This window comes from Chroicocephalus ridibundus, chromosome 1 (genome assembly GCF_963924245.1).
Source record: "Chroicocephalus ridibundus chromosome 1, bChrRid1.1, whole genome shotgun sequence".
NCBI lineage: Eukaryota > Metazoa > Chordata > Aves > Charadriiformes > Laridae > Chroicocephalus > Chroicocephalus ridibundus.
Window position 1 is genome coordinate 175,705,008 of NC_086284.1, and position 18,342 is coordinate 175,723,349.

Here is an 18,342-nt window from a genome sequence, read left to right on the forward strand (position 1 = left end):
ATTTTTCTTATTTTAGTGGTATCTAGAGGGGTGATGTATATAACACATAAAATAAGGCTTCTTAAGATACTGCCTCACTTTTGAGCCTATGCCTCGCTTCTGAGTCTAATTTCTTCTTTATCTTGTTAGTTTCATTTCTTCTTTATCTTGTTATTAAAATAATAAAAACAATCAACACTGTTGCCACACTGGGCAGTCAAATCAAATAAATACAGTATCAAGTACAAAAGAAGGCATGACAGTACCTTCATCTTCACATAACTGTTGGAAATGAGAGGATACGACAAGGCACAGCATTCCTTCAAATATATTTTTATTTGAAAAGAAAAAATCTGTTTTTAGAAAGGGTATGAAGCATGAAAAACAGTATATAGCAGAAGGTTCATGACCTACAGAACAACAGCTACAAGTGGATTCTTACACCCACAGAGTCACACTCAAGGCAGCGTGGGCTCCTTCCACTTTGGTAAGAAAAATCCTCACTGTTATTTGGGGTTAGGACAGCCACTCTAATGACCAGGGGTGACTGCCAGCATCTCATCTGAATTTCCAACTGGACAAAATCCCCCTCTCAAAGTAGGCCGGTACAAGCCCACTCAAACAAAGGAGCAGGCCAAACGTAACTGATCCCAACCCATGAATGTTGTCAGGCTGTAAAATTAAACTGAGAACATTCCTACATTACCGTAATGCCACAATGTCACACAAAAGGGTAAAAGCACCAACATGAGCAGCCTGCAGAAGAGAAGTGACGCAGTACTAAATACCCTATAAAGTCACAGGCACCATGTGCTTCAAAAAGCAGACTTTTAAGTGTATCACTTAATGTGCTGCTTTGCACATTGGGCAGTGAGATCCTCCTGTGGCCTCTCAAAGGCTCACCATCAAAAACACACTCTGGAAATGATGGAACCAAATGACACACACACAAGACTCAAGACTTTGACTCAAAGTCAAAGTCCCAGAAGTGGCTGATTTTTCAGAATGAACTCCCATTTCAAGGTTTCATGTTAGAGACCTGGAACAAATTAGTCCTTTGCAGAAAATAAAATTCTGGATTAGGAGTTCTAGTTCTCCCCATGCTGCCTCCAAGATGTTGACCTGTTACTTTATAATCCAGCGAACTGCATCTTTCATTTCAAAGTGACTACTAAAAGCCTACCAAGAGCATAGACATGAATATATAAAGAACTTCAATGGGACAACTCACATCCTCACTTACAGCATCCTTGAACTCTAAGACACACCTCAGAGAAACACGCCAGGCTGGAAGGCAGGCACAGGAACCACCAGACACGTGCATCCAAAACAGAGACCAGCCACACACTTGAATATTTAGACTTTAAATGATGACAGGTACAGATCACCTCTGTCTACCTTCTAGAGGCCACTCCAGCACACCAATCTTTTTTTACACAGCTGCTTGTCTCCTCATGAAGTTTTTCATCTCCTGTTGGGATCTGGATAAAGACGTATCAAGGGGCTCTTTGATAAAACCAAACAGTTTGGTGCTAGTTGGATGGATTTTGGGGCTTGGTTTTAACTGTGATACTTCACAATAAGGGGACTGGCTGACCCCGCCACGTACAGACTGGTTTATTTTCCTGGTACCTGTGTTAATTCTTGAAAATCTTTATACACTGCCTTGGGTTTTTTTTTCCCCACCAAGTAATTCTTCAAACCACTGCAAACATCAACTTATGGAGACTATTTTCAGTGGAAGAGTATTTCTTAGTGCTTTACTCATACACTGGAACTCGTACATGCTGGGTTTTTTTAATACCAAAGTAAATAACCATTACCAGTTTCAATAGTTACTGAGCAAAACCTAAGAGCTATTTTAAACAGCATCAACTGAGAAACATTCCCCGCATGAAAGTTGGAGGCTAGATGCTGTAAGGGCACTCCTGAAGCACCACAATGCTGGAAGCCTACCCACTTATCAGCCAGCCGCTGCCTCCTAAAGAAAGTATTTGACTCACAGAAAGCCATCCAACTCTGAGTTACATTGCCCTGCAACAGAAGGGGAGAAAATTCTCAGAGAAGTCGCACTTACTCAGAGTAGGTAGCCAAGCAAGTGGAAACGCTGTGTACAGAAGTGAAATGCTATCTGTAAGTTGTGACTACAGACAAACATTTGCGCCATATCTATCTTTTATTTAGGGATTTGAGGGGGTTCAAAGACTGGTTTCCCACTAGAAGGGTGCCAGAAGCATAGCGTGCAGGTCACTCTGCAGCGATGATGGGAAGCAGTTAGGAGAAAGGCACACTGGAGCCTGGTTCCTGGGCCCACAGCAGTCATTAACTGTTAAAGGTAAAAAGCCACGGGGGTGGGAAGACAGGACAGATGTAGGAACAGTTTAGGGTGCTGCTGAGTGGGTTTCTTTCCATGACCATTTTGGTCCCTGAATCATGACCCTGTTTCAAGAGTTCAAATCCTTTTTTAGGATTTAAGTACACAAACTACCAAGCTGCATGAAAATAGCATCCAGGCACTGGCAGAGACTTTACAGCGATAGTTCTGCTGCCAATTACTGTGTTGTTCCTCTGAACTAATACTGGACTAGCTGACTAAAATACATAGGACTTAAAATCATACAATCCTCTCATTAGCAAAATAGCCTAGAGTAATGCTAAGTTCAGAAAAAAACATCCTGGAAACAGGATGCTAAATTCAGAAAAATCTGTCCTCCCTTGAACACCAGGTCAGAGGTCAGGGCGGGTTTTTTTTGGTCTGCTGACAGGTCAGTGAATAACAGGGGATGCCACAGACCAGTCTCCTCGTCTAGCAGTAATGGTCCGTGTACCACCATGTGGAAAACCCTCATTCAATTACCTGTCTGTCTCCGGCTTCCTGGGCCAGCTGGGACCGGGAGCACTGCTGAGGCCAATGTGCTTAACTCCTGGAGAGAAAGAAGAGCTCCGAGGCAGTCAACAGTGACCCCTGCAAATAAATTAAGGAGCCTTTGTGGCAGACTAAGGGGAAGTCTGTCCAGCTCTCTGCTGGAAGACTGATGCCAAAACAGACTTGGTCTCAAGTTGTAGGCATACAATAAAAATCCGCTATTCTATTTACTATAGTGATCGTATATACACCTCCATATGTTTTAAGAGGTTACCCTGATTTTTAACAGTTTTTGAAGCATGAATATGGGCCATTCGAATAAACTCAGGAAACAAAAATAAATCAAAAGAATCAAGATATAAAGACAAAACAGTGTATGCTGAAAGTACAATATTTCCAATAAAACAAATAGCAATTAAAAAGATTAAGAGATTAAGGAAAGAAGGGATATGAAGACAGTAAATGATGGTTATTTACCTCCAATTGAAACCTTCCACTATTCTTGAAAAATCTCATGAAGCCAATAGGACAACAAAGGCTAAGAGAGTAATTCACAATGTCGTACAGAAGGCAAGGATTAGTATTCAAGGAAGCCGCTTTTACTTTGTCTCCCTCTTGAAGCTTAACAAGGCCAGGAATGGCCGAGGTGGCAGAGCACCGGAGCACATTGACCAGCCATCCCCGGTTACAGAACCTGGGTGGCCAAGTTTCATCAGTTTCAAACAGTCTGATTTACTGGTCTTCTTTTTCCTTGAAGTAAAATAAGAGATTGACAGATTACTTGATCCTTAGCTGCCGCCCCAGTGATCCAGCACATTTCTTTGTTTCACATTAAGCTGTCATATATGAACAACAGCAACCCCGTGCTAGGCTGAAGCATCCTCCGAAGACAGAGCCAAAGCGCACGCCGCTGCCTTTGGAGATGCCCCTTACGAGCCATTCACAGGTCCAGAAGATATTTCAACTGTCCCGAAGTAGCAAGCTGAGCAATAGAGTCGACATGTTAAGTAATATTAAAGGTGCAATTCCAAAAACCAATTTCCTCCGTCTCTTCGAGTTTCATTCAGCAACGGGCTGGCCTTCGGGGAAAATATGGTTTAGTATGGAGTTCTGCAGAGGGTGAAACTGGGAAAGAAATTACAGGATTTACACCCTCTCCCTCTTACTGGGGAAGGACCACCTAGGCAAGCAATAACAGAAATAAGTCTAGAAGACTATCGTGAGTCTGCAGGAATACGACCTAAGAATGCAATCTAGAATAAGTGAAATGAAATCCTGCTGTCATCCTGACTTAAATAACCTGCCCACATGACAAGCTCCCACTTTAAAGGGAGATAAGGAGAGTTTATAAGATCATTCACCCCAATTGGGAAAGCACAGGGAGTTCAAAGGCTGCAAAGCCTCAAAGGCCAACAATAGACTTCCGCAATCAAGAGAAAATCCAAAACTAATTTAAAAACCTGAGGGCTGAAGTGTCGGAGAACAAAGAACTTCCACCATAAGGTTCCAGTCTCTAAATAAAACGCTTCCATCTTTCAAACAACCATTTTGGACAAAAAATAGGGGTGAAAAAAGAACATTGACGGAAATGGACAGTCCAAAAAGACATCTTTTTCAAAAGAGATAGTTAAACCAAAAGCTGTGTCAAGCCTATAAAATATTTAGAAATAAAAATGAAAAAATCTAACCTAAAACATTGGCCCAAAGAACAGATTCACTTCTACACAAGTAACAGTAAGAACAAGCATCTCTGTCTTCAGATTTAGTCTGTTTCTCCAACTGTATATTTGGAGCAACTTTCACCACAGGTTGCCAGCAGGCTTGCATCTACAGCTTCAGCATCAAATATTTCAGCTAAAGAAAGAAATTCCATAAACAAACAGCAAAGTCTGCTTCAGTCAACTTCACAGAAAAAAAAAAAAGAAAAAAATTAAAAAATAATCCTAGCAGCGAACAAGGAGGGAAGGGCAAACTTCCAGATGAGGGAGGCAAAGGAGCTCTAATTCAGCACTCTTGCAGCTATCAGATGGTTAACAAATTGAGATGAGAGAGACTTCTGAGCCTTTTGAGCGACTTTCACTCTGGCAAACTTAAAGGATTCAGAAGTGCAGCTGGAATACATATGGGAGATGCTGGAGAAAGTGGATCATTTGAATTTGTAACTCCATTGTGTGCTGGAAGAACTTCCTGCAGATGAGGCGCATCCCGTCTGTGGCTCAGGGAGACTCTCCGTCTGCTAACAGTCATGAATTTATTCTCTGAACCAGCTACCAGAAGTTACTCGGTTTATGCTAGTGTTATATATGCAACAAGAATCTTAAAATAAAGCCTGCGGGGACATAATTTCTTTTTTGCTTCCAAAAATCTCTACACTACAGCATCTCCACTGGAAAAAAAAAAAAAACACCAAAACAACACTATTTTGATGAAACTAAGATTCCATATTTTGATCAAAGTGTTTCACTCGACAGAAATTTTTATGCAGAAACGCTTTTTAAAAAAAATCAAAAGCCAATTATATTTTTAGATGATGTTCAGCATTTAAAAATAGAACAAGTATCATATTAATAGGATATTATCATGCCAGGATTGTCACATTAGATAAGCAGTTACTGATTTCCTTGGTTGGTGCTCAACTACAACACCCGAAAACTACAGAGCCTCAGTTACTTGTGCATCTTCTCTGGATTACATTGTTCTTTATCAACATATTAAAGTCCTTGTTTCATATATAAATTATGGTAATTTGAAATTAGCACACAGAAGATGCAACAGAACAGACAAAGGGAAAATACTACAGAGAACGTATACAAGTCCCTTTCTCCCCACTTCTCCCCATCACCAGCCTCACCGCTGGAATTCAGAAGATAGCAACCACCCGCAAACTGGATCCACTGAAAGCTACTGTAGAGGTGCACTTGGAGCTGAAAAGTTAGGAGTAGATGGCAAAAAGAGGCCATAAAAACCACAGATGTAAATTAATAATCAAATTTACACATACAACAAGGAGACAGATGGCAAGCAATTTTCCCCAGTGTACTTATACTTGTTCTTCTAGTGCACGTATTTGGGTCACTTGCTAGATTAAATCTCATGTGGCAGACCCACCAGAGGTACTGTCGAACGTGTATGGGCTCGGCCTATTTTTAAATGACGCGAGTCTGACGCTACAGAGTGAAGGCATTTATCAGGATTTCTTCAAGACATTTTGCAATACTGCCCTGGGACTTTGAAACAAGGCTGTTGGATACGTTCTACTGTCGGCAAGGCTGCCCCATTCAGGCCTGCTAAATAAAATGCAGCAAGAGCTGGAGAAAGTTGGTCAGTGCTACCAAATCTCAGGGAAGAGCCCTACATGGAGACAGACAAATCTGTACATATTTTCTGGAGTGCCAATTTTGTCAGCGTGCCACAGAAAAAACACATCGTTCAAGGTTAGAGATTCCTACTAAGACTCTCCTTAAAATATGCCTTTCTTATGACACTTGGGAGAAGAAAGGAACACCTCAATAGATGAGTTGCTTGTGACGTGTTTGCCGTAGCAACGCATGACCTCGGAGACACAGAGCACTACATCTTCCACACCCCAGCTATAAACTGTCAGTGACCTGTCTTATTTAGCACAGGTCACACGAAGGACTACAACTTCAATGCAAGGCACCCACAGGTCAAATTGCCTCCTTTTGGGGGGAGGCTTAAATGGCAGGGAAAAATAATTACGCAGGCGTGTAAGCCTAATTGCAGCAATGGGTTTCCCTCCTGTAATACTGGTAGATATTAGCATGAAACAAGAACTGCATGTGCAGAGATTAGCCCCCCTTAATCTGTCAAAAAGCTGGATTTAACACAGTGCAACAAGCAAGATCTTCAATACAGCCGCAGGAATGGAAATTGCATTTCTCCCTACCCCTTGTTATCAGTTCCAAGATGATTTTGCTCAGCAATAAATAAACCTTTATTAACAAGCAGTGTGAGCTCACTGTGGCATTAGACCAACAACATCTGAATATTTCATAAAATCCTAGAATGGTTAGAGTTCCCCCTCTTCCTGCATTCGTGTCTTCTTTCACATTACTGCACGCCACATCCAGCTTCAAATAAAACAAATAAGCAAAGGGGGGGGGAAATATTTATTTCTTCCTGGATGAACAGGGAGGTTTTGAGTTGGGGAGGGAAATTCCCCCCCTAATAATCTACACATGTAACTAGGAAATACCACAGCTGTCTGTGAGAATAACAGTAGCAGGGAACAGGGTGGCAAAAGCTTGTCTTTTCTAGGGCCCCAGGAAAAAAAAAAAAAAATAAAGCAGTGTTTCTTCTTTACACTGGCTCCCGGGTTTAGAGGCTGTCACTTTCATTCAGAGTAATCAATAAGTCAATTGATCAAAAAGATCACATGTTTGCACTGATTATGTGCATGCCACATATCTGGCTAGCCTGAAAGAAACAGCAAGTTCAGCAGACTAATGCTGAAAAGTAAGAATGTATACATTTGCTTACTCAACTTCCTCAGGCTTTAAAGTCATTCAATTTCAGTTTAATTGGGTGAAGGGTGGGAAATAAAAATATTGAACCCTTTGATATAGAGTCATAATGCCCAGACTACAAGAAAGTTTGTTATATCACTGTCCATACAGTCTTTGGTTTGGTGCCGTGCTGCTGCTAAAATATTAAGTTTTACCATTGGGAAATTGATTTTGCTATAAGAAGTTTTTACGATGCCACTTAATCTTACCCAACCTACATAAAAAAAAAAAAATACAGAAAGCAATTACAGACACCCTTTATATAGTAAGCTTGATCACTATATTAAAAAAAGAACAGTCTGATGTAATTTCAACATAATGGCAAAGGAAGCAGAAAAAGCTATGGCAATATGCTGCCCTCATGAAACAAAACATTGCAGGTTCCCAGCTTAAATGCACAATCTTGATTCACTTAAAGTTAGTAGTGTGATCCATCTCCCACATGGAGGGCTGTGTCCTGCAGCTCCAGCATCGACCTCCTTTTCTAGTGTTACGTTTCAAGCCGGCTCCTGCAGGGCAGCGAGATTCTGTGATTACAGGTGAAAGAATACTTTGGGTCTGAGATGAGAGCCTGCCTCTTTGAATAGACAACCCTTTCTAGTTCAACAATTACTAGCATGCAACAGCCATTTCTGCCTTGCCCCTTCCAGTGCTGCAGTAAAAAACATCCTAATTAGACGACCCCACATACAGAAATGCCATTAACTAGCTTTCAGAGCACTCTACTGAATGCCTAAATCTTAGCTACGATGATGAGAAGTACTTTATTTAGTTGGGAGGTAAACACATAAACAAAGCAGTGTTTTAGAACACCTTTAAAATAGTCTGGGATTAGCACTAGCAAAGACAGCGTGTGATTATCTTTTCCACCCTTTCCGAGATGACACTCAAATATCGCTGTTTTCTAGCTGCATTAAAGCACACGCAGGCAACATCAAGAGTAACCTTGACCTCTACATCAATAACACCAGTTAGTACTTCAAATTGTTTTCTATGCCTAGCCAATTTGAACCGGCCTGGCAGGACAGCCTTATAAGCACGTCCTCAAACAACCCAGCTTTGCCTAAATATTGCAACATATGCTCCTTAGGGTTACATAAATACTCCACAACTCCTGCGGTGCTTAACTATAACAAGCGGGTTTGAAATAGTGTCAGTGTGTCAAAATATTCACTGCTTTCTATTGATCCAACTTAGATCTCGCATATCAGGATAACAGCAGGTTTTTTTTCTTTTACTGTTTGTGAATGAAGTTTTGAAAGGTTAAAAGAAAAAAAAAATCACTGGTGATAACTGGAAGGTTCACAGAAACCTAAAAACACTTAATTGCTTCACAAGGCTCCAAGTGCATGTAAATGACCTGAAGGACTGAAGCCTGAATCGCCACATTCTGCGGCTGACACTGTTTCTCAGCCAAGGACCTGGACCAGGACTAACACTTGGCATTTACTTCGAGTATAATAGGTTTAATAGCAGCAACCCTTGAAAACGGGGCGGGGGGGAACGACACGTTATTCTGGAAGCAGTGACAGACCCTTAAACACGGCAGGTGCACCGTGGTACGGCGTACGGGAAGAAAATTCCAAGTTTAGTAACTAATTGTCTCCAGGACAGGCAGGTCTTACTTCCCCCAGGCGGATCAAAGACACAACCGACCCTCTGGCATGCCATCGGCGCCCTGGGAAGTTCCGCTCATCCAGCGACATCTTTTCCCGCTTCGGGCGCATCCCTTGTCCCACCTCGCCCCACCTGTCCCCGTCCTCTCCCACCGGACCCTCCTCCCTCCAGGGCGCTGCCCCCCGCCCCGCAGCCGCACGGAGGGCTCGCCGGCACCGCGAAACGGAGCCACGAAGCGGGGACCGGCCGCTGGCACACACAGAGGCGCCCGTGCGCACCCCCCGAGGGGGGTTGGCTACCACCTAGGCGATGCGGGCAACCATCGCCTGGGCAGCGCGGAGCCGCCGGCAGCTGCCCGCTCGCACCCAGGGGAGACGGTCGCTCGCCACCGAGGAGAGAGGCAGATGAAAAGCTGTCAAAGTAAATCCCTGCTCACTTTTTTTTTTTTTTGGATGGTTTAATTCCAATGGAGCATGAAAACACCCCAGGACGGTTAATAAGTTTAGCCAGGCGTGCTGCCTTCCCCAATACATTTTAATTATGCATCCGTTTTAATTGCGATCAAATTAAGCCACCGGAAAAAAAGCACAAATTGGAATATCTTTTTTTTCTTCCCCGTCTGCTGACGGCGCCTTTCAGCAGCTCCGGAAGGCGGGTACGCCCGGCAGCGGGGCAGGTACGGACCCCGCTACTGCCCGGCCCGGCGGGGGGCTCCGGTGCCCGCGGCCGCCCGGAGGAGCCCGACAGCGCTCGGCAACTTCCCGCCGGAGCCGCCAGCCCGGTGACACGGCGCGCGAGGGATCAGCCCGGGACGCGCGAAGTTAAAGCGGCGGGTCCCTTCCCAGCGGGGAGGGCTGGAGGGGACCCACCCCGCCCGGGAGCTGTCAAAGCCCCCGGAGCGTCCGCCGCCGCGGCCACCCGGAGCCGAGGAGCCGCCGGGACCCTCCCAACGCCACCCCCGGGGCACCCCCGGCAGGTGGGCACCCCCCCGCCCGGCCCTGCCGCCCCCCGCCCTACCTGTCATCGTAGCAGAAGTCGGCGCGCAGGGTGTTGAGGTACAGGGCGAGCCCCAGGGCGCTGCTCAACAACTCCGCGATCATCTCTCCGCCTGCCGCCGCCGCCGCCACCGCGCTCGCACCGGGGCACCCCCCCCTGCCCGGCCTCCCGCCCCAGCCCCGCCGCGGCTGCCCCTCGATACCCCCGGCACCGCGGGGCGCCGCTCCGCACTCCGCCGGCGGCCGCAGCCTGACGGCACGTCCCGCCCCCCCAACCCGCTCCTCCGCCGCCCCCTACCCCATGGCAGCGGGGCGAGCGACGGAGAGAGCGCGGCTGGGCTGGGCGGAGCGACGCGGGGCGCGGCGGCGGCAGCAGCAGCAGCTGCCGCCCTCCTCCCGCCGCAGCCTCGACGCTGCCGCGGCTCCGGTTCGCGCCCGGCCCCGGCCCGCGCCCCCCTGGCTGCCGAGCCGGGCGCCGCCGCCGAGGCTCTGAGAGCGCCCGCGTGGGGCGCCCCGGGCTCCCACCGCGCCTGCGTGAGGGGCCGCCCCGTGCCCGCCCCCACGCGCCCGCCCCGCCCCGCGTGCCCGCCCCGCGCCCCGCCCGCGCCCCCGGCGGCGCGGAGGCACCACCCGCGTCTGTGGCCGCGGCCGCGGCCGTGTGCGCACCGGCGGCAGCGGCGGGCTGGTTCGTGCGCTGGGCAGGGCTGGCCCCGCCGCTGCCGCCGGCTGGGCACGACCCTCTTCTTCAAGGGTTTTTTTCCCATTCCCCTTTTCCCTTTCTCTGTTTTCCTTTTTCCTTTCTTTTTTCTTTCCGACTTCTTTCTTTCCATCTATTTTCTGTCGGTTTTCTTTCTTTCTTTTCAGTTTCTCTCTTATCAGTTTCTCTATTTTCAGTTTTTTCTTTCTATTTTAGTTTCTCTTTCTTTTCCTTTCCTCCTTTCCCCTGCTCCCCTTTTCTTCCCTTACCCATCTTTCTTTTCCTCTTCCCCTTTTCCCCCCTTTCCTTCTTTTTATCCTGCCCTTCCCCCGGCATAGGTCAGATGGAAGCTCGTTAGGAGGAAAGAGAGGGTGGGTTCCACTGGGAATGGGATGGCAGAGCAGGGGACTCAACAATCCCACTTACCCCGAGCCTGGTATTTTCCTCCGTGTCAGCGTCGACATCCATGGGGAGCTCTCAGCTCGGCTTCCAGTTAAGCAAAAACCAAAGGTAACCACTGAAACTGGGCAGAAGCGGGGGACACTGGAAAGAAACACACCCCAAGGCAAGGAGCGCCGCAAACCAGAGCTCACTCGGGGCAGCCCCACGATGGGGTGAGGTGGGCACAGCCTGAGCCGCCTGCAGTGAGTGGGACAAATCAACGGCTCGGACAGGAAACCCAGCTGTGGAAAGTAATGCACCGAATCCATCTTCAATAATTCATGGGATATAGAGGCGTGAAGTTATGGAAAGGGTTTGGGTCCATCAAGCTGATTGTTTCCTTTTTTAAGAGAGTTTTAAAAACGTGTCCTCCTTTTTCTGCTAGACAGCCCTTTCTATAAGCATTTCCTCGTGATTTCCATCAAGTGACACATCATGCTGTCCCAGAAGCATGGGAGTCTGTACATCAAGCTGTGTCTAATAAATTGGGGAGCTTTTAACAGGTTTTTCGTTCTCCCCTATGTGATTATTTAATGTTGTTCTTTGCAACCTCAAAATATATTAAGTGCATTAAGACCTCTTTCAAGCAATGCTTAAAGTGCTCCTGTGAAGTCTGCCCCAAGTGTCACAAACATCTCAGCTGCTTTTACTCAGAGTCAGGGGGTGTGTTATCACCATCAGTGGCGGTAATTGCAGGCATGGGGGGAGGGTGCATTTTCTTCAGAATATTAAAGCTTGGAGGGGCCTTATTGAACCCATTAGCGGATCACATTGATCTGGCATTAAACTTTTCAGCCTGAAGCACAGAACACAGTAACCTAGATTTTAAAGAGTTGGTACGCTTTGTCGGAAGACCTGCAGTCCTCACTTTCGAACGCCGATTCTCGACGTGTTTCTGGACCTACTCCCAAGATCCCGATCATCATGACTTAGTCCCTCTTGCTGCAGGGGGGGTTGCTGAGCTTACGCACTGGGTTTGCACAGCTCCTTCACTGGAACATCCTAATAAACTCTGCACAAAAAGCAGTATAATTGCTGCTGAGTCACGGTGGCAGAAGTCTCTTGTTCTCCATCGAAACTGTATGGATTTTTTCTTCAAAGAGGCAGGACTACCGGCTGGGGTAGATGAGGGCAGGCAGGAAAGCTTTAGAAACAAAACAAATCCTCCAGGGAAAAAGTTTAACAAAGCCTGACTCTGGCTAATAAAACCAAATGTCAAGAAAGGGTGGGATGAAGTGTGTAGACTCTGCGGAGAATTGCTGCTCTGCTGGACGTCCCCAGTGCCCCAGGATGGACGCAGGTAGTGGCATTAGGGCTCCACCAGCCTAAATCCAAGTGGATTTAGCTGCACTCACAACAGTCTACAAAATCTGCGTCTCGTAGATATATTTCTCCATATAAACAAAGGATAAGTCAAGAGCTTCCTCTGATGGAGAAAACCTGCTTTGTGGAAAGAAATAGATGAGAACGTGTGCATGTACCACCCCACTCGTCAGCTCCGAGGCCCTGTGTGCCAGGCCAAGCTGGGGCCAGAGGGCGGAATGAGGCTGGGCAGGAAGCTGGAGGCAAGTTCAACATAAAAATTATCGGCCTTGTTAAGCAAACAACACCTCAGGAGAAAGCAAGAGGGTAGAAATCAAAGTGTGCTCGAGGAGTTCACTCTGTTTCTTGGTTAGTTAAAAGTAATAAACGCACTGGAGTTATGAACATATTTTACTATATCATCTGGAGGTGTCAGATAACGTTCTGACTCATAGCAGATTTACAGTGTGATGTACAGTAATCACAAGGTATTGAAAGAGGTAATTTAGAAGTTCGGATGTGTCACTAAGCAGCCATTTCCAAAATAACCTTCACTTCCAGAAAGTCATTGCCACAGACTCTGGTATCAGGGAAAAGGGAAGAGGTAGAGGGTTGTAACAACACATAATAATAACAGTAATTGTGAAGATAACTAGCGTTATGCAGACTAACGGCTGATCGGTTGTGTACAGCTTAGTAGACAAACTCCATGCTTTATTGCAAATAGGGCAACCAAAAGTCATCTGGTTTACTACCAATCTGGAAATTTCTTCATCAAAGACATTGTAGACTCTGAGTCACTGTGCTACGATGTACTTCACCTAAACTGTGCCTGAAAGACTAAGTTGTGGCACAGCATGTAGAAATACATGTCTGTCACAGTGACGGATCTGGTTAACCGGTCACTGACTATGAGACCTTAAATGTCAGGGTAATGCATGTGGTGCAGATCCCTCAACAGATTAGATTAGACACTTCAATTTCTATACACCGGGTTCATTTGCTGGAGCTTGTAGAAAATATTTGTGCCAACTTCCTCAAAGCATCTGAGACGAGAGAGGCTAACCCCCCGAAAGCTGCTGGGATTTTTTTTTATTAGAATGAGGTAACTGGATATTAAATGTTACTATAGGAATAATCAAGTGGGATTTACTAATTGTTTGCCAGTTCTTACGCTCAGAGACCATCACATAAATGTCATAACACATTGTGTATAATTTTGAGCAACCTAAATTACATCCAAAGATGTGACTTAACGAGCCTCAGAAGTGTAAACTTTGGTGCATTTCAAAACACCCACACAGTTGCTGTTGTTAGTAGTCAGGGATAGGCTGGTGTTATCTAAGGAAGGAAATCAAGTTAGTTGAATACTTAGATGAACGAATGACCTTATTTTATCAAACGCAGGAAAAAATGGGGTAGAGAAGAATGTTTCGGCCAAGTGCCTCTTTCAGAGTTACTCGCTGATTCATAAAGGTAAAGTTGTTTGATTTTGTGGACTACGATCTAAGCTGTTGTTTTCCTGCAATGCTGACAAGATCAAATTAACTCTCAAAGAGACCAGCATTTCTGTTCTCTTTAAGAAATTGCCTTTTTTTTTTCTTTTGTGAGTGCTACGATAATAATAACATCAGCGATGACAACCAAAGTAAGAATAAGCTGCAACCGCAAAAGAGTAAAATCTCATGGAAATCGACATGAAATAGAACTGTAAAAACTGAAGACACGCAGGAAAAACAAGCACAGGCAGGACTTGCATCAGTACTTGGAAGAGATTTTAACTGAACGCATTTCCTAAGGAAGTACATTTCCAGGAGGCACCAGTTCCTACTTTAGATCAGTCAGTGGAGCTAGAGTATTGCTGCAGAGCTGGAGAGAGAGAGAGAGGGGAAAAAAAAAAAAAAAAAAAGAATGCAATTTTAGTTTGACCTAATCTAATTACACGGACTCCCTCTAGGAAGAAAAAAGATAGTTATAGGGAAGTTCCTCGTATGCACATAACATGCAAGAGCACTTGAAGAACTCACAGGTGGGCACATCTCAAAGGAGATTACTCCAAATGGATGGCTGTGATTAAAAGTGATAGCACATTTCATGAAAAATTTTAGGACTAAAACCTAAATTCTTGAAGGGGCTTGGATATCTCCTTCTTCAGAAAATTCTTCTATGCCTTACATCTAGGTGCCAGTGTGGCTTTCGTGTTCAGCTGACATCAGACAACCTAAAGTCTCAAAGCACCTAATTCTACACAGTTAAAGTCCCTATGCATCTAGACTGCCACTCGATATTTTCAGAACCACCCAAAAAAAGACCCTGTCGTGTCACTTAAAGCTTTAGCATATCCTGAAGCCGTATCATTGTTACCAAAACAAGCGTTTTCTTGCCTCTCAGTGCCTGTGAGACCTGAGACAGGAGTGTGCAAAACAACACAACACAGACCAGTCTCTTTCAAGTGGAGCCTGAGCCAAGGAGACAGGAGACACAAGGTGTCTTTGCCTAACCTGGGGAATGGATTTGAGCTGTAATGTCATAGCCCTGAAGTTACTATGCCGACATCAGGCCGTCTGCGACAGGACATTTTCCCATCCAAAAGATTCCATTTGTATACAATAGTCATTTATTCATTTGTATGCAAGAGTAATTGCTTCTACACTGGCAATTAGGACATTCAGGTAGTTCGTGCAATCTGGGATCAGATGACTACTCCAAATCAGAAAGAAAAGGGCAGGTTGTGACCCCTGACAGCTCTGGTAAAGAGCTTTAAATTATAAAGCGTTTGTAACGAGGGCTGAGGGAGCTCCCTCCTAGCTGATTATTTTTATGAAAACAAACTAGTTTATATAGTCACCTACCTCCAAAATAAGTTCACTGATAAAAATTGTAAGGAAAAGTGTGTAGTTCCTTGCAGCTAAATTCTTGAATGAGGTCTAACATATATGTCCACCATTTCTGCAAAGTTTTTGGTTTAATATCCTGTTATAGTCAAGAAAAAAACGGTCAGATTAGGTTCTGCCCTCCTGTGATAAAAAGCTCCAGATATTCAATGGAAAAACTGAGAGATTTTTTCCTACCCAGTACTTTAGGTGTCTCCATACTAGTCTTGCTGTCCTCTGCCAATTCCATCATCAGATGCCTTCCCATTTAGGAATATCTACTAAACTGACTATTTGCGTTCTCTTCACCCATGTGCAGCAGGAAATAATGGTGCATCTCAGATCTCAGAAGGATGCTCTGGTTTTCCATACTGTAGCCGCTGTAAATTAATTTGCTGTAGGGCACTGTTGACTCATATACTGATTTCTGGTGGTATGCCCCTTACTGCTTGAAGTAAAAGAGCAATGGCACAGCAAAAGGTAGTTTTCAGTCTCTTCTGAAGTTTCAAGGATGACTTTCTTAATGTTACCCCATTCTAGACTAATCCTAGTCTACTTTACATATTTATCTCCCTTGTCCTTTGAGATAGCTCAAAGTGAGATCAAAAAGAGTTTTTAATCCTTCTTGTTCAGAATAAGTTGACAGTGTAAACTTACTAATTGCAGATATGTCAACTTGTCGTCTCCCAGAACATGAGCCTCTTTACTGTTTGTTTTTTCATACTTTATAAAAATAGCAATATACCAGTTTTCTTTTTTTGTAGTTCCTTTTATCAAAACGGCTCAAAGAAATACACATCCCTAAAAGATGGCTCTGGAAGGAAATTATAATTAACCTCAATTTACACAGGTGGAAATCAAGGCAACTGGCATCTGTGTCGCTTTATCTAGATCATACAGGAACTCTATAGCAGAAGAGGAACGTATCCGAGATCCCAGCCATGATTCCCAGTCATTCATCTGCTTTCATCATGAGATCATCCTTCCGTTCACAGTAATTGATATTTCCTTAGACAAAACACAATGGAATTATCCCAGGGATTAATTTGGCCTAAGACGTTAATTCTGAGAAAAGTCCTACTTGACAGATGGATGCCTGCAACATAACCAAGAAGCCTGTGGCAAACAGCCTGGATTTTATGCAGGTGGAGGAAAGGGAGTACGAGTGGTATATCATATCCTGCCTCTCATCATTTCTTGGCAGATGTATTGCCCAGTAGATGGAAAAGCTTCATCAACAGCTGAAAATCTGTTTCTTGTCATCTTCCTTCCCATAGAAAGACGTGAGTCATCGTGCTGTCCATCAGTCCTCTACTTTTCAGGGTACTGACATTTCCCCTGTGGTGCAGATGTTGAAAGACAGTTTAATTTTAGTCAAGATCTGTCTCCTTCTACTTCATTTGTCCTTCAAATGTACAACCTGGGATCCAGGCTGTGAAAATTGGACAAAAAATGATACGTCTCTATGGCAGCAACATCAGACCTTCGTCCCACGGCAGAGCAAAACCAGCCAAAGATGCAAGTGTAATTTCCACCTCAATCCCTGCAGATTTTCTATGGAATAACCTAATTTACTTCTTTACTTCAGTACAATCTTGGCTTCCTGCTGTACAAGCATGAAGTAAAGCCAGAAAAACCATGATTACTCTTATTTTAGAGAGAACGTGTCAACATTACCGAAACATATCTAACACCAGCACAAGCACAATTCTCAAGAGTTAAATAAACAAAGGAAAATTATTATAAGGAGCAAACCTTTGAATCCCTCTAAACAGACTCAGTTAGATTTTTCATAATAATGTTGGAACCAAATGACGTTTTGTACTGTAATGTAGACAAGTCCAGAGAGGATAGTCAAGGAGTTCTAGATTCCTAATGAACAATAAAGCAGGAACAGCAACCAAATTAGCAGGAACTAAATTATTTCTTCTCTTCTGCTCACTCAGTTTGAGAAATATCTTCTCAGTATACGTGAAATCCTATATGGAAATCTCAGGTGGCCTCTGCCTCCAAACTTTAAAATATAATTAACACATGCCAGTAATAAAGTCACATTAAATTTTATTTTTAGTGTATTCAAGATATTACTACTTTTTTTTTTAGTGGATTACAGACATTGCTACTTTGATTTACAGCTAAGGCAATTGCTTCTTTTAGTTGCAACTATGGAAAAATACAAAACATGAATTGGTTGAGGGCTTTTTTGTACACAAGGTTTGTAGCAGAAGTTTAATCAGTTCAGTGGAGCATCCACAGCTTTTAACTGACTGCAGTGACTCAGGATATGCAGGTGACACAGATTCCTCCTCTGCTGTGTCACACAAACAGATAGATATAGAACTGTGTACTTTCTGTGATCAGTGAGTCAATTGGTTGGCCACAGGCTTTTACATACAGATGCTGGATGCCAGCTACCTTGGTGTGTGCCATAGGATGCAATGAAGTCAAGGTTATAATCTCCAGTGTACACACCAAAAATAAAATTCTTTGGAGACCCTAATCAGGCACTTTTTTCTCCCAGGTACATTGGCACGGAGGAGAGAATTCCGTGTTTTCCAAGGAACAGCATTTTCATTTCTTTCATCTTCCCTTAATTTATTTTTTCTAGTAATGTTTGCTTACTTTGCTTGCTTGGGAAAATATACCTAGCTCCAGCTCCCCATAACCTTTACCATCACCAAACTGGCCCATTTATTCCAAGGTCTTTGTGCACTGGTAACAGCAAACTGGGACTTTGATCAGTCCCTAGCAACCTTTAAGAGAATTTAGGATCGTGAGATTGTTTTTCATTATAATTTATAGGTAAAGTTGGTAAAAAAAAACTGTTGTGTTTTCCATTTCCCTTAGGAATTTTTGGAAAACAAAGGTAAACTACTGAATACATCTCATGGAAAATACTGACTTTCTGTGTTAAAGTTTTCATTTGGTTTCCTGAATCTGCTAACAACTGGAAGATGCAACCTGCTCTGTCAACAAAAGGATTTTCCCATATGCTAGCTACCATGTGGTTAAAACCCTATTTTCTAGCATAGGTACCTCGTCAGAG

The 18,342-nt window shown here is 44.3% G+C and overlaps 1 protein-coding gene across 1 annotated transcript in view; it reads right to left on the bottom strand.

The window, feature by feature from the left end:
* TMTC2 (transmembrane O-mannosyltransferase targeting cadherins 2) overlaps positions 1-10,496 on the bottom strand; it is a 257,774-nt gene extending 247,278 nt beyond the window's left edge. The window contains exon 1 of the mRNA XM_063322846.1: positions 10,006-10,496. Coding sequence (XP_063178916.1) covers positions 10,006-10,088 — 83 coding nt within the window. The 5' untranslated portion in view covers positions 10,089-10,496. The remainder of the gene's footprint in view (positions 1-10,005) is intronic.
* Between the last annotated feature and the right edge of the window lie 7,846 nt (positions 10,497-18,342).